We start from the raw sequence: 15,853 nt of genomic DNA on the forward strand, positions 1-15,853 counted from the left end.
GGGCAGGTCCTTCCTTGTACCAGTTATAGTCATGCGTCTTGTTATTCCCTCTCTTCTTTTCCAGATGGAGACCCTCGGCAGGATTTCAGCCTAGACCCAGTCTCCGGTGTCCTCTCCACTGCACGTGCCCTTGACCGGGAGCAAGTTGCTTCCTACAGCCTCACAGTGGTGGTGCAAGACCATGGTACCCCCCCGCGCAGTGCCACCATGTCAGTCCACGTGCGGGTGTTGGACCTAAATGACAACGCACCTGGTTTTGCTCAGGCCACCTATGTGGTGGAGGTGCCAGAGGACTTGCCTGTCGGTGCCCTGGTGCTGCAGCTGGTGGCTGAAGACCCTGACGAGGGCACCAATGGGCAGGTCTCTTACTACCTGGGCAATGAGTCACTTGGCATGTTCCAGGTCGAGCCGCAGAGTGGGCGCATCAGAAGTGCCCAGGCGCTGGACCGGGAACGCCACCCCAGTTACAGCTTCTTGGCCAAGGCTGTGGACTCAGCACCATGGGAGCCCAAGAGTGCAGCTGTGCGTGTCACGGTCACCGTGAGAGATGTCAATGACCATGCCCCTGCCTTCTTGCACAGCCCACTCACTGTCAACTTGTCCCGCCACACACCACTCAAGCAGGTTGTGGCCACCATGAGGGCAGAGGACAGGGATGCAGGTGCCAATGCTTCCATCCTGTATCGCCTTGCCACCCCCAACTCTGCCTTCGCAATCAACTCCTACACAGGGGATATCCAACTGCTGCAGTCCCTGGGCTCGCTCAGCCAGCGCCAGCGGACACTCTTCATCCTGGCCACAGACCTGGGGCAACCGGCACTCTCCTCTACCGGTGTGGTGGTGATCCATTTGCAGGAAGAGCCCTACCGGGGGCTGCGCTTTCCCCGGAGCACCAGTGATGTGGCCCTGCCAGAAAATGCTGCCCCAGGTATCAGCTGGGCAGAGTGACTAGCAAGTGCTGGGATGAAATGGGACAGGACAGGAGGGGAGGTGGGTGCTGGGCTGGCAAAACTGCGGGTAACTCAAACCTGGGAGCACTGCAGGGTCTTGGGAAGCCCCATTATGCTTTGGGTAGACCCAAGGGACTTCAGGGTCTGACTGCTGCCCAGACTGTTCAGGGTGGTAATCCCTGTGGGTTTGCCTCAGGGTGTTCAGATCACTGTAGGCATCACAGATGCCCAGCTTCTCCTGGAAGGTCTCCAGGGGTCACAGTGAGACCATAAAGGGGTCATGGACAGCCCCCACGAATCCTGGCTCCCAGCCAAAGTTACCATTAGATCTCTCTTCCTCTGACAGCAGTCTCCTCAGGCAGAGCTGTGTTCCTGTGGTACAGCATGTGCTGCCCACACAGCACCCTGACCCTCTCTGCCACCTGCCCCGAGACTCTGCTGCCCCTTCACACTGTTTCACTCTCTTCCAGGCACAGCCGTGGCAAGCATCCAAGCTATGCACACAGGGGGCTCTTCTGGGCGCATCACATACAGCATCATCAGCGGCAACGAGAAGAACGCTTTCCTTATCCAGCCCAGTTCAGGTACAGGCCACCTGTGCTCTGTCAATACCTGCTCAGCTATCACAAGGCTCAGAGCCCCCCCAAAGGCACAGGAACACAGTCCACACCTCCATACCAGTAAATTAAATAGTGTTAGTATTTGGACATGGACACTAACTTGTCATTGTCCAGAGGTTGTTAGCACAGCTCCGAGCACAATTTTAGTCCCTCCTAACTGGACCTTTCCCCAAAAATTCCTAGGCCCAGTTCAGGAGTTAGCAGAGGCCAGGACCATCACTAAGATGCAATCTGGGTGCAGCCCCTGCCTTAGATGGCAAGTTCAGCCAAATGACTCGTCCTATGTTGGGGCCTCAGAGTCAAGCACCTGGACTGCCTCACTTTATTCTCTGGTGTGCATGAAGCTGCTGTGACTGCAGCACTGCTGCGGATTCATGGCTGTCTCTGTGCAGTCCCAAAGGTGACAATAAACGGGGAACCACTCACTGTCCAATGGGCATTCCAAGGGAGCCCTCCCTCTGCACCAGACTGTTCCCTGAGCCGTCAGCAGGTGCTGAACACATCAGTGGTGCTTGTGGGTGGCTGATAACCCATGCAGAGCAGCAAAGCAGGTTGCAAGGTGCTGCCCAGTGACACTGGGCAAGCTGGCATTGTTTTCACCACATGCTTCAAAGGGCAGCTTTTGAAGGGCCGCACATCCCTTGGCATCAGGGAAAGCCTGGGTGAGGGTAGGGTGAGGGGTGCCTTGCTGTGAGGGTGGTGCTTGCCCTGTAGTTTGGAAGAGACTGGGATATCACAACCCCCAGTATCAATACAAGCTGGGGGATGAAGGGATTGAGAACAGCCCTGCGGAGAAGGACTTAGGGGTACTGGTGGATGAAAAGCTGGACATGAGCTGGCAATGTGCGCTCACAGCCCAGAAAGCCAACCGTACCCTGGGCTTCATCAAAAGAAGCGTGGCCAGCAGGTCAAGGGAGGTGATTCTGCCCCTCTACTCCTTTCTGGTGAGACCCCACCTGGAGCACTGCATCCAGCTCTGGAGTCCTCAGCACAGGAAAGACATGGATCTGTTGGAGCGGGTCCAGAGGAGGGCCACAAAAATGATCAGAGGCTTGGAACACCTCTCCTATGAGGAAAGGCTGAGAGAGTTGGGGTTGTTCAGCCTGGAGAAGAGAAGACCTTATTGTGGCCTTTCAGTACCTAAAGGGGCCTTATAAGAAAGATGGGGACAAACTTTTTAGCAGACCCTCTGGTGATAGAACAAGGGATAATGGTTTTAAACTAAAAAAGGGTAGATTTAGACTAGATATAAGGAAGAAATTTTTTACAATGAGGGTGGTGAAATACTGGAACAGATTGTCCAGAGAGGTTGTAGGTGCCCCATCCCTGGAAACATTCAAGGTCAGGTTGGACAGGGCTCTGAGCAACCTGATCTAGTTGAAGATGTGCCTGCTCGTTGCAGGGGGCGGTTGGACTAGATGACCTTTAAAGGTCCTTTCCAACCCAAACTATTCTATGATTCTATGATATGAGAAAGTCAGTCGTTGGAGCCCAGACATCAAGCTGGAGCTTCTTGTTAAAACCCTGTTCTCTTGTGCCTGCTAGATGGTTAGATCTGGGACAGGATTCCAGGCTGACAGAGATCCTTCTGACATTGTGCTTGTGCCCGCTGCAGCCCATGGCCACTGTGCAGGTCCTTGTGAGCCACCCATGGTATGGCACAGCGTGCAATCTGTTAGCACCATGTCAGGTACTGGCCACTGGAAGTCGCCCATGGGCATGGCGGGAAATGCTCAGCCGTGCACAAGTACCCACCTGAAATCACAGTGCCCATGGCAGCCACTGTCACCACACATCCCCTCAGCTGCCATACGGGCCCCTCAGCACCCTGGTGTCACTGCAAGCCACTCACTGTACTGTGCTGCTGCTTCCACAGCGTGGGCACTGAGAGCACTGTGGAGAGGCCAGACCAGCACGCTGTATCTCATGAAGGGGGTCCCAACCACCACTGGGGCATGGCCCCACTGAGTCCTGAGGAACCTGAGCTGCAGCTGCTGGTTTCCTGCTGCAGCTTTGCATCATGGCAGCCAGCCAGCACCACGCTGAGCTGCCCCTGCAGGACTGCCTGCACCCTGGCTGTCCCAGAGGGTCTGATGCCACCTTGCAATGAAGCCATGTGCACAGCCTGACCGCAATTCCTCTGTCACCTGGTGCATGCCAGCACCCAATAAGAGTAACCCCCAACCCCAAACTGAGCTCAGGAGTTGGTACTCTGCAGCTCCTGAAACTCAGAGTCAACGGGCAGGTGTACTAAAACTCCAGTCAGGCTCACAGAGGTCTTTGACTGTGGAGAGCCGCTGTGCCCAGGGCTCCCCTGCATGCTTTCAGTCCCAGGGACTGCTGCCTGTGAAGGGGCAGCCTTTGCACACTGCCATAGGAGCGTGTCTGTCTGAAGCTGCCATTCCGAAGTGAGCATTTCATATCTATGGAGCTAGGCCAAAGCTGCTACGTCTGTCAAGGAGGTGCTGACAGGGTGGCACCCTGGCCAATTCTGTCTGGTCCCTAAGCCAGCACCCAGGTTTCTGAGCCAGCAGTCACCATGCGCCTATGTGTACCCAGGTCTCTCAGCCAAAGCTTACATGGCTGGCATTCTAGCCTAGGGGTGAAAGCAATCGCAAGTGACTCCCAGGCTGTCCATGGGGCTGCCAGAGCTGTGCTTTGTCCCATCTGGCCAGTTCAGAGCCAGGCGGTGCAAGAACAGCAACTGCTCGGATCTGCTCACTGGTCCGCCCCTGAGCAGACCTGGTGCAGGACTGCACCACTGCAGCAGCTCACAGTTGAAACCCTGTGCCGACAGCACAGCTGGAACAGACCTCACAGAGCCCTTCTCCTCCCCCTTGCTTTTCCACCCAGGTCTGCAGCCAGACCCTGCACACAGGGACCGTGCTCCCCAGTGTGGGGTGCTGAGACCCGTGAGGACAGTCATGCAGAGAGGTGCCCTCTCCCTGCTGCCCTGGGTAGTATAAGCAGGGCTCTGCTACACCATGTGTGGCTGTGACACTGGTCTGCATGGCAAGCTGCCATGCTGTGCTGCTGCAAGGCCTGATGGGGTCACAGAATCACATCCTCCTCCCCCCCCCCCCCAGCCCTGTGATCCCTGTCCGTTCACAGCCCTTCATGTTGTCTCTGCTCAAGCCTTGTGTGCCAGTGGTTCTCAGAACACGCTGGACATGTCCTGGTTGCACCTCGGTTGCTGTGGCAATACCACTTCATCTCAATGAAGAAACATTTCCCTCGGGCAAAGTGCCCAGAATACAGGATTTTTCCCTTAAAACATGTCCATCCTTGAGTCCCGTTTGTCTGTCTCTGAGGCACTGCCCTGCTTTCTCCCAGGGCAAGGGGCTGCATGCTGCATCTGGGTACAGGGTGCTGGAGCACCACAGTGAGGGAGGCCAAGGGGGGCTGGCATAGTGCTGCTCTCCTGTCCTGTGCCAGTTGCCAAGCAGTGTTACACTGGGCCCCTGTCCTTCAGCTCTGCTGTGACAATGGGCCAGTGCATGGGCACCAGTCCATGACTGTCTTCAGCCATCCCCAGGCTTACCTCCTCTCCAGGGAGGACCAGAGGTGATGTCCACAGGAGCTGTGTGGGAGTTTTGCATTGGAGAGCATACTAAAATGCCTGCTGTCAGAGCAGGGGAATGTCACAGGAGCATCCTCAGCCCCATACTGTGGCACCTCAGGCTCTGCTGCTTCTGTCCCAGGCAGGAACAACCCTTCAGAAAGCGGACTGCTGCTGACTGCTTTCCTTGTATTTTCTCTGGGCCAAGCCAGCCCTGGAGGCAGGGCCTGCTCTGGCAGCCAAATTGTGCCAGAGGGGCAAGGGAGCACAGCCAGCTCCCAGCCTTTTGGTTGCAGGAGGTGAGGACACAGCCATTCTCCAAACAAGGCTGCTATGCTGGTAGCTGTAATATGTGCTTTCCATTCCTGGATGTATGGCCTGGTTTCAGCTGTGTGCATTGGAACTCATGTGATCATGCAAAGCTGGCAGCAGAGCTCTTATGCAGGAGCTAAGCTTGTCCAAGGCCACATAGCTGTTCTAGATGCCTGATACTGCATCCCTATCGCCTGACCGGTTCACCTGGTGGTTGCATGTAGATGCTCAAACAGGCTGCAGAAAGAGTGAGGCTCTGCAGGACTCCCCAAGGCAAGAATTCAGCCACAGGAGCACAGTTCCTCCTCATTACATTTGAATGCATGTGTGTAGGAATGCTGCCCGTCATTTTAGTATATCCTTTTAGATGTCCTCCACCTTCTTGGGCGGGACAGCAATACCTTGTCATTACGAAAGTCCAGGTACACAGTGGCTCAGGAGGATAAGAATGGATGTGTGTCCTCAGACCCCTAGCAGGAGAACTGCTGGCAGCTCCTACAGTGTCTTTGTGAGGATTTGACCTAGACTAATAGCTGCAGTTAGGTGACTTTGGCTTGGAGCTTGATGAGCTTCTGTAGCAGAATGGGGCTTGACATGGAGCAGGGTTTTTTTAAACTGGTCATACCTCAGATGGTGTCTCCATAGTGGGAGGACTATTGCATGCTTGATGAGAATGCATGAGCAAGGTGCAGGATTTATCACCCAGGGCAGCTCACAGGGACTGATGAGAAGGCTGTCAGTTTGGAGAGGATTCCGAAGTGCTCAGTGTGTTTGTTTTGTCTGTTTGAGAATGGATGGATGAGCAGCGGGATGGACTGAGTGCAAGGGAACAAAAGAAAAGATTAGGGATGGATGTACTGGTGTGTCCCTCACCCCCTCTTCACCCACTCCCTCCTGCTGTTTCCCTGCTCCCAGGTGCCATCTCAGTTCAGGACTCCAGCAGCCTGGATTTCGAGGCCAGCCCCCGTCTGCGCCTTGTGGTCCAGGCAGAGACAGCAGCTTCCTTTGGCTTTATGGCCATAAACCTTAACCTGCAAGATGTGAATGACAACTTGCCACGCTTCCAGCTGCAGAACTACGTGGCATTCATCTGGGAGTCACAAAGCTATGACTCACCAGTCATCCAGGTATCACTGGGGACACAAACAGAGACATCTGGGCCGCCAGCCTGCCTCTCCGCTGGGGTGAGGGGTGGGGGGCTGTGCCATGGGCCTGGGGCTGGCACCTACAGATAGGCCTAGCCTTGGATGGCTGTGGTTTGCAGGGCTCCACAACTGCACTGCTGAACCTCTCATGTGGCTTTGCAGGTCCTGGCAGATGATCTGGATCAGGGAGCGAATGGGCAGGTGACTTATGCCATCAACCAGTCCCTGCCAATGACAGGCTTGTACCACATCGATCCTCAGACTGGCACTATCACTACGGCTGCCATCCTGGACAGGGAGATCTGGTCCCAGACCCGGTGAGTGGAGACAGACAAACTTGTGCCACAGATATGAGGGGGGCATAGCTGTGGAGCAGTATCCCCAAGCCTGCTACTTGGTGCCACCCAAAGCAGTCTCAGCCCTGTCTGTAAAATGTTTTTGCCAAACAGCAGGAACTTAGGCTTAGTGTTAACATGGGGAGCAAGCGGTATCAAAGGCATGACAGATGGCCATGAGATGAGCCAATGCTCTGTTCAGCCCAGTCTCTGCAAATCTGAGAAGATTGTGAGGGGAGCAGTGGACTCTTCAGTGGCTGCATCCATTCCCTTTCCTGCCTGCTTAATCCAGACCACATATGCTCAGTCCCTTCCCACTCCCATTCATTGCACCCTTCTGCCCTGCCACACACGCTCCCAGTGCTATGCACTGCCCTGAACCCTCTTGCAAGTCCTCCTGCATTCAGCCCAGGTCCTCTGGGCCCCTCACCATGTGCACACACTCTAGACTTTGTCCATCCAGTCTAGGCACACATATATATGATAACGGCAAACACTACACACGGTGAATTCAAGTCTTCCCCTACCCTTTTCACGTGCATGGTTCAGATGCAAGGAACAACTTCTGCCACCCCACCCAGGCTATGTTCTCTCCCCCATATGCATGCTCCAATGGCTACATGTCTCTCTCCCCTCTTCCCAGGCATAGGGAGGCCTAGGGCATTCATTCCATTCACATACCCATCACCATTCCACAAAGAGGCTCCATGCATTCCCCAGCACCCAGATATGCTCCAAATGCTTGTGTCCCTGCACTCCACAACATGCTTTGCTGGCATCATCTCCCACACACGTTCCAGAGACCTGCCCCTTGCACATACTGAAAATGCTATGGGTGCATCCACTACCTCCCCTGGCAAAAGCCTCCAACCATGCATGCATCTTTCGTCCCATGTGCCCATGCCGGGGCTGTGCATGAATACACTGCCCACCACATGCTCCACACTTGTGCCCACATTCACTGCCTGCTCATATGTTCCAGGTGCTGGACACAAACCCACTGCCCTCCAAACACACACCTCAGATGTGCATCCATCTGCTGCCCTGCCCCACCATACTCTCGATGTACACACATCCACTGCCCCACACATGCACTCCAGATGCTCTGTACATATCCATTGCCCCAGACACTCCAGATGCTGTGCACAGTTCCTCTACCACATGTACACACTCCAACCCTGTGCACACATGCGGTCCCCCCCCCGACATGTTCCAGATGCTGTGCATGCATGCATTGCTACCTCCCACATATGGCCACATGTCTGTGAACCTTGTGCTGTGCCCTTGTGCTTGCCCACAGTTTGGTGGTAACAGCAATGGACAGAGGGACGCCGCCTCTTGTGGGCTCTGCCACGCTGACCGTTGTGGTGATGGACATCAATGACAATAGCCCCACCATCCCGTTTCCTTGGGAGGTGCGGGTCCCAGAGAGTAAGTGCAGCTCAGCCCCATGAGGTAACGCGTCACCAATGGCAAGAGTTGAGGCGCGATGGACACCTGTGGGTCAGGGAGAAGCCCCCAGAGAGGCCTGTCCATTCCCTTGCCAAGGGCTGGCTTGTGCTGACCCACTGGCTGAGCTCCCCCTGAGCTCTTTGGCACTGCCCCATCTGTGACAGCCTGGGGCTGGGGCTTGTACAGCCCCTATGCTGCAGCTGTGTCCTGGGGGAACCAGCTGAATTCCCAACCCAACCCTGGCCTCTGCCCGCACGGTGGGGGCTCTGGCTGCACACACCTGCCCTGCCTGCTCTCTGTCCTTGGCCTGTGTGCCCTGTGCCTGTGCCAGACTTGACCTGCCCTGCCTAGCTCCCAAGGCCTTCGCCTTCACCCCTAGCATCTCCCCCTTGTTCCCAGTGCTCAGGCTCTGGACTGAGCTGATTTCCTACCATGTGAGCCAGGTCTTCTCCAAGGAGATGGGGCTGCTTGCTCATGCATCGCCTCTCCACAGACACGCTGCTGGGCACCCAGATAGCCCAGCTGACCGGGAATGATGTGGACTCAGGACCCACGCTCTCCTACACGCTCACGCTGGATGGTGATGCCGTGGGCACGTTCAGTGTGCTGCGGTATGGGGGACGCATTGCCCTGACAGGGCCACTGGACTATGAACAGCGCAGCCACTACACCCTCACCCTGCGTGCCTCTGACACCCGCCATGAGACTGAGGCCAACCTCACCGTCATTGTGGAGGATGTGAATGACAACGCACCGACTTTCAGCCAGGGCTTCTATCAGGTACCGTGCACACAGGTGTGCCAGGCAGTGTGGGCAGGATGCTGCACGAGCCCCTCTGCTGCTCCTGCCTGGCTCACCTGGCCTTGCAAGGCACAGAGATCCCCTTGAGCTGTCACTGGGGTGTGGACAGGAGGCTGAAACCAGGCACGTAGCATTGGGATCAGGAGCTGTGGGCCTGCACAACTGCATGCAGACGGTACTTGCTGGAATAGGTGGGAACAGTGGGAAGGCCAGAAGTGGTGGGAGATGGACAGGTGTTTCTGGCGAGACATGGCCTGGGGCCCCATAGGCAGATCACAGCTGGATGAAAGCTGACTCGTGCAACGTACTGCATCTCTGGAGCAGAGATGCAAGAAGCTGGGAATCCACAGAAATGCTTGAAGGTTGCAAGGGCACAGACCAATGGAACTGTCTGTTTGCACATGCTGTTTGGCGCACCAAAAAGACGATAGCTGTTTTGATTTGTGTAAAATACCTTTGGTGGAGCAAATGTCAGCTATTAAAGAGTTCTTCAGAATAGTGGAGCAAAGTAGAGAAAAGGATCAGGAACTGGATGCTGAAGCTGGTTGGGAGTCACACTAACAAGGATAGGCGCTGTGCACATGGGACAGGCCCCCTCAGTGTGACAGCCATGGCCCTGGTGCAGAGGTGGGGAAGGCCCTGGCTAGTGATGAGCTCAGTCACCTTGGGTATTGCTGCCCTGGCCAGCCCCAGACCTTCTCCCAGCACTTCTGGCTGGCTCCAGGCAAGGGGGAACAGGCGCCCGCATGGGGGACCTGGCGCTGACTGGGGCTTCCTCTTCTTCCAGGTGACGTTGCCGGAGCACACGCCTGCAGGCAGCATCATTCTCACCGTGAGCGCAACCGACCCAGACTCGGGGAGCAACGGGGATGTCACCTTTCACCTGGCTGTGCCCAGCCCTGACATCGCTATTGACCCCAGCAATGGTGCGTGGGGCTGGCTGCTGTGTGGGGCCCATCTTGTGGGTTGCTCTGACAGTGCTTGCAGAGGGAGGTGCCCCCATGCTGGCCCAGGCTCAGCCCCTCACCAGGTCACTGTCTGGGGTGGCCAGTGAGGCAGACATGGTGGTGTGGCCATCGAGCACTTCCACTGCCATGTACTGGACACCTGTTCCTCCAGCCAATAACCCTAACACCCTTCCCGTCTCCCTGTTGGCCCCCGTGCTGACTGTGGCTTTGTGCCCTCACAGGGACTCTCTTCACTATCCGGCGGGTGGAATTCAATGCCAGCCAGCCCACCCTGGACCTGGTGGTAGAGGCCCGTGACCATGGCTCTCCCAGCCTCTCATCCTGGACCACAGTGCAGCTCCAGGTGCTGGATGTGAATGACCACAGCCCCAGCTTCCAGGTGCCACGCTACAATGCCAGTGTCCCTGAGGACCTGCGCCCAGGAACCACTGTGCTGACACTAGAGGCAGGTGATGCCGACCTCTCCCGGGAGAATGCTGGCTTCGACTACACCATCGTCAGTGGCAATGGTGGTAATGCCTTTCAGGTGGAGAGCCGGGTGGCCTGGGCAGGGGGGCACCTCCGCACACAGGGTGTCTTGGTGCTTGTGGAGCCCTTAGACTTTGAGGCCATCCCGGTCTACAACCTCACTGTAGCAGCCTCGGACCGGGGCCTGCCGCAGCGCAGTGCCACAGTGCCTGTGCTCGTCACCGTGCAGGATGTCAATGACAACCCACCTGTGTTCACCCGAGCCGAGTACCGCACAGCAGTGAGCGAGAGCGCACCCCCTGGCACAGAGCTGCTGCGCGTGGTGGCCCATGATGCTGACTCAGGGCCCCGCGGCCACGTTCACTACAGCATCAGCTCAGGTGACCAGCATGGGCTCTTCCAGCTTCACGAGAGCACAGGGGCCCTGTGCCTGGCACGGCCCCTGGACCGGGAGGCCCAGGCACTGCACGCACTTGTGGTACAGGCCACAGACGTGCCGGGTGGGCACTTTGCACTGGTACCTGTAGCCATAGAGGTGAAGGATGTCAACGATAACAAGCCATACTTCCCAGTTGAGGTGCTGAGTGCCAGCATGCGGGAGAACCTGCCTCCTGGCACACTGGTCACCACGCTGCGTGCCGTCGATGCAGACACTGGTGTTTTCGGAGAACTGCGGTACACAGTGCTGGAGCAGCCAGTGGGGGAGCCCGGCATGGCAGAGGGCCGGGATGCCTTTGCCATCAACAGCAGCTCTGGGGAGCTGCGCTCCCGACTTACCTTTGACTATGAACGAACCAAAGCCTTCCAGCTCCTAGTCAGGGCCACTGATGCTGGCAATGCCTCTGCCACGGTGACCGTGCGGGTGCTGGTGACAGGGGAGGACGAATATGATCCCATTTTCCTGAGCCCCTCCTTCAACTTCGAGGTCCCTGAAGGTGCCCGCAAAGGGCAAAGCATCGGGCGGGTGCTGGCAACAGATGAGGATGAGGGGGCTGACGGCGTCGTACTGTACTCCCTAGCAAAGCCCTCACCATACTTTGCCATCAACCAAACCACAGGCACCATCTACCTGCGTGTGGACAGCCAGCCCCAGGCCGGGGCCGGGCGCGCCAAAAGGGAGCCACGCGAGATGAACCTGGAGGTGCAGGCACGCAGCCCGCTGCCTGCCTCCCGCGCAGCCTCTGCGCAGGTCACCATCGACGTCACGCACACCTCCTTTGGCCTGGCTCCGGACCTCAACCTGCTGCTGGTGGCTGTGGCTGCCTCGCTGGGGGTTGTGGTGGTGCTGGCCGCCGTGGCCATTGTGCTGGCACTGGTCCGCTCTCGTCACCGCCGGGGCCGTGATAAGCCAGAGGGGGATGGGCCGCTGGGCCACGTGCAGAGTGGCTCCCTGCAGAAGCTCGGCCGTGAGGAGCCAGCGCTTCCCGGCGGTGAGCACATTTACCACCAGGCCCTGCCGGGGTATGGGGGTGAGTCGGCAGGGCCTTACACGAGGGGCGGCTCGCTGGACCCCTCGCACTCCAGCGGCCGAGGCTCCGCCGAAGCCGCTGAGGACGATGAGATCCGGATGATCAATGAGTACCCGCGCGTGGCCAGCATCACGGCCTCTATGCAGGAGCACATCTCCGCCCGCGGCCCTGACTCCGGCATCCAGCAAGATGCCGACCAGCTCTCCGACATCTCCTGTGAGCCAGCCGCCCTGGAGAGTGCCCAGTGGTTCAAGAGCAAGAAGGGCTCCGGGCTGCTGCTGCCAGGGCCGCCCCCACAGCTGTACCGTGAGGATGGGGGAGGCAGCGCCTTCCTCGGCGTGCGCTGTGGCCTCAGCGTCTCCTCCCAGCCCCAGGACTATGCCTTCCCGGAGGATGGCAAGCCCTCCGTGGAGGGCTCACTCACCGCCATTGTGGCCAGTGACGAGGAGCTCCGCGGCAGCTACAACTGGGATTACCTGCTGAACTGGTGCCCCCAGTTCCAGCCACTGGCCAGCGTCTTCACAGAAATTGCCCGCCTCAAGGATGAGAGCTCCCTGCGCAAGCCCTTCCCAACCAAGCCCAAGGCAGAGCCCAAGCCTCGCATCGACCCCCCACCCCTCATCACCTCAGTGGCCCACCCGGGTGCCAAGTCTGTGCCTCCCAAGCCGCTGGCTGGCAGGACCTTCCCGCACCCGTCCTCCCTGCGCCGCTCGCCCATCAGCCACGAGGGCTCCATCTCATCCTCTGCCATGTCGCCCAGCTTCTCCCCCTCGCTGTCCCCGCTGGCCGCCCGCTCCCCCGTGGTCTCGCCCTTTGGCATCTCACAGGGGCCTTCTGCCTCCACCATCAGTGCCGAGCACTCGCTGGAGCCCCCCGAGGAGGCCGAGCTCAGGATTTAGACCTGGGCCCGTAGACTCCTCCACCCCACCCCGCAGCCGTGGGGTCAGGAGCAGGGCCAAGCCCAGGGCTGCTCTGCATGGGTGCTAATCCTGCTCTCCCAGCACCTTGCCTGGCCCAGGGCCCCCATGGGCTGTGAGTTCCTGTGTCCTTTGGGGCTGCTGGCTCCTGTCACTCACTGTGGTCTGGCAGATTCAGTGCTAGTTTTGATGCCCTGCGGACTGCTGATCCTAGTGCCAGCACCCCAGGGCGATGGTTCCTTGTACTGCTCATGGTGTCTCAGATCAGCACGTGGCAGGATGGTGCTTCACGGTACTCTGTGCTCTGAGAGAGGCTGGGAGCAAATGGGTGCTCCCTGCCCTGCTGGGCGGGGGTACTGCAGACCGCAGACCCCAGACCCCGCCCTTCCCCCCGACCACTCAACCCGAGTCACGCAGCAGCCGGGGTACAGCAGGACACTGAGCCATGCCCGCTGGCCGCTTCCCCGCAGGAGCTCGCAGGGCTGGGGAGGAATGCTCCGAGGGCAGGGATGCACTGCTCAGCAGGCACAGCCACAGCAGCCTGCCAGTCTGCCCATGCTGCCTGCAGGGACTGGGATGGCTGAACCTGCTTCCTGATAGCAAGGAGACACCCAACCCAGGCCAAGATGGGGTGGGAGGAGAAGGCAGTGCCTGCTTTCTGATTGCCTATCCATGGCTGGTGGGGGGGAAAGGAGATCCTTTGGGGTGTCTTGAGCCCTTCCACCTCCCACCACTGCATGTGACCCTGTTAAGGGATCTCCTTCCCAGAGCTGCTGGAGAGCCCTGTTCCTCAGGGCCTGGGCTGGGAGGCAGGTGCCCTGCTCAGCATGGGAGCCCCGTTCCTGGAGAAGCTGCTCCCAGGGCCAGGTACCTCTCTGGGCTGTGGGCTGGCTGGGGCACCGGACACAGACACTGCCCAGGCACCAAGCAGGCTGTGCAGCGGGGCTGGCAGGAGCAGCAGCGTGAGAGCTGCAGCAGAGCTGACCCCGAGACAGCCTGGCCCCAGGAAAGGCAGCGATGTGGCCGCTCAGCGACAGAAGCCAGGGACCTCCTCCCGCTCCATCTGCCCCAGGCCTGGCGGCCATCCTGCAGCTGCAGGGGAGCCGGTGGGAGGGGGTACCCCAAAAAGCCACATGGCCTGAAGCTGGCATGGTGGCAGCCAGCATGTTACCTTACAGCCACAGGGTGGGACACCGGGCAGCTGGCCTCCCCCAGGGCCCTGCAGTGTGGTGTGCTCACCAGGACAGTGTGGGCTACCAGGGGCACCTCCAAAATGTGGGTAGGTGCCAGAACCGCCCCCCCACCCCCCCCCCAGCCCTCCGCCCTCTGTGCAGGGGCTGCTCTGCACCACTCGTTCATGCCACACTGTAAGCATGGGATAGAGCCACACTTCAATGGGGCTGGTCCCCACCCTCACTCCAGCACCACTCACACAGCTGGCCTCACAACTGGTGTCATGCTCACGCTGGGGTCAGCCCCCACCCAGTGCTCGCCCCACAGCCCATGGCTGGTCACAGTGAAGCAGGCATGCGTCGTGTGGCCCTGTGCCCTGGGAGTGCAGTCCTAGGGCCTGCTGCTGCAGCACTGGGCCCTGGATGCTCACCGTCGGTGTGACCCACACCCAGACACGGGTGCAGAGCGAGGGCCGGGAACGGGGCATGTGGAGCACCACAGCAGCCGCAAATACACGGTCAGCCCGGGCGCGAGCGTGTTTGTGGTGTCAGGGAGGACACCCAGCCATCTGAGAAAGGGGTTTGGGGGAATTTCCTTCCTATCACGCTTTTTCTAGACCCACTCTATAGCCTCAGCCCAAAGCATGTCAGCACCATGGCTGCAACCCCAGCCCCAAATGTTTTATCACAGCAGCCAAAACCCATCACTTTTGCCCACTCCCTCCCCATTTCCCACTAAGAACCATCTGTGTCTGCAGCCCCATCTCTATCATTGTCTCAGCCGTAAACCTCCGCCTTTGTGCCAGAGGTCCCGGCCCAGCCTGCACTGTGGGTGTCCCCACGCTGCGGGCACAGTGTTGCACCCTGGTCCCCATGATGCACATATGAGTGGGTCCCTGGTGCCAGCAGCCCTAGGAGCTGTCCTGGGCACAGGGCAGCGGCACAGTGCAGGGATTTGCAGCAGCGATGGTGGCACCAAGGGGGCTGCAGGGTCATGCCTGCACTGCCTGGGAACCACAGAGGACCCAAGGCAGCTCTGGGCAGGTAGGATGGGTTCTGCCTCACTCAGCACAGGGACAGCCCATGGAGGCTCTTGGGGCGGGCACCCCTCATCCCTTCTCTCCTGGCCAGGCTGTCCTGCTCACAGGCACTCTGGGGAGCATGCCAAGGGTGCTATATGCTCCCTGAGCCCCATGCAGGCTGGAGTGGCCAAGCAGCCCTGCTCCCCCCTGCATGTTTGGGATGGGACACAGACAGGTCACCCCCCTGCACGCCACGTAGAAGGGTCAGACACACAGCAGCCCCACTTCGGTCTGGAGGGACACAGCTATGGGCTGCTGAGCCCAGCTAGGAGCCAAGCCTCCAGTTATTTATTTTTACACATTGTACTACAATTCCTGTTTTCTACTTTGTTTGTACCTTTTGTATCGTGTCTCGCTGAGCTGCATGTATTGGGCGCTGCTCATTGGCCTGCACACTGGGCCGTTCCAGCACAGCCTGGACCCAAGTGCCAACTTCTCAAAGAAATGCCTTAATAAACCACACTTGTTTGTACAGAGATGGACATCATCACTGCTGCTCTGAGCTCGCATCGTGCTGGCACCATGGCCCCACTGGGTGCTGGGGAGAAGCACCAGCAGGGCTGGCAGGCAGGAGACAGACCTGAGGCATGGCAGGGCTCAGCA

At 58.6% G+C, this 15,853-nt stretch overlaps 1 protein-coding gene across 1 annotated transcript in view; it reads left to right on the forward strand.

Moving 5' to 3' along the window:
• DCHS1 (dachsous cadherin-related 1) overlaps positions 1 to 13,545 on the forward strand; it is a 47,797-nt gene extending 34,252 nt beyond the window's left edge. Inside the window, 8 exon segments of the mRNA XM_059815516.1 lie at positions 65 to 928; positions 1,421 to 1,534; positions 6,357 to 6,568; positions 6,749 to 6,903; positions 8,222 to 8,352; positions 8,867 to 9,153; positions 9,962 to 10,100; positions 10,364 to 13,545. Coding sequence (XP_059671499.1) covers positions 65 to 928; positions 1,421 to 1,534; positions 6,357 to 6,568; positions 6,749 to 6,903; positions 8,222 to 8,352; positions 8,867 to 9,153; positions 9,962 to 10,100; positions 10,364 to 12,978 — 4,517 coding nt within the window. The 3' untranslated portion in view covers positions 12,979 to 13,545.
• The last annotated feature ends 2,308 nt before the right edge of the window (positions 13,546 to 15,853 follow it).

The sequence above is a fragment of the Gavia stellata genome, chromosome 1 (assembly GCF_030936135.1).
Source record: "Gavia stellata isolate bGavSte3 chromosome 1, bGavSte3.hap2, whole genome shotgun sequence".
In the NCBI taxonomy this organism is placed as follows: domain Eukaryota; kingdom Metazoa; phylum Chordata; class Aves; order Gaviiformes; family Gaviidae; genus Gavia; species Gavia stellata.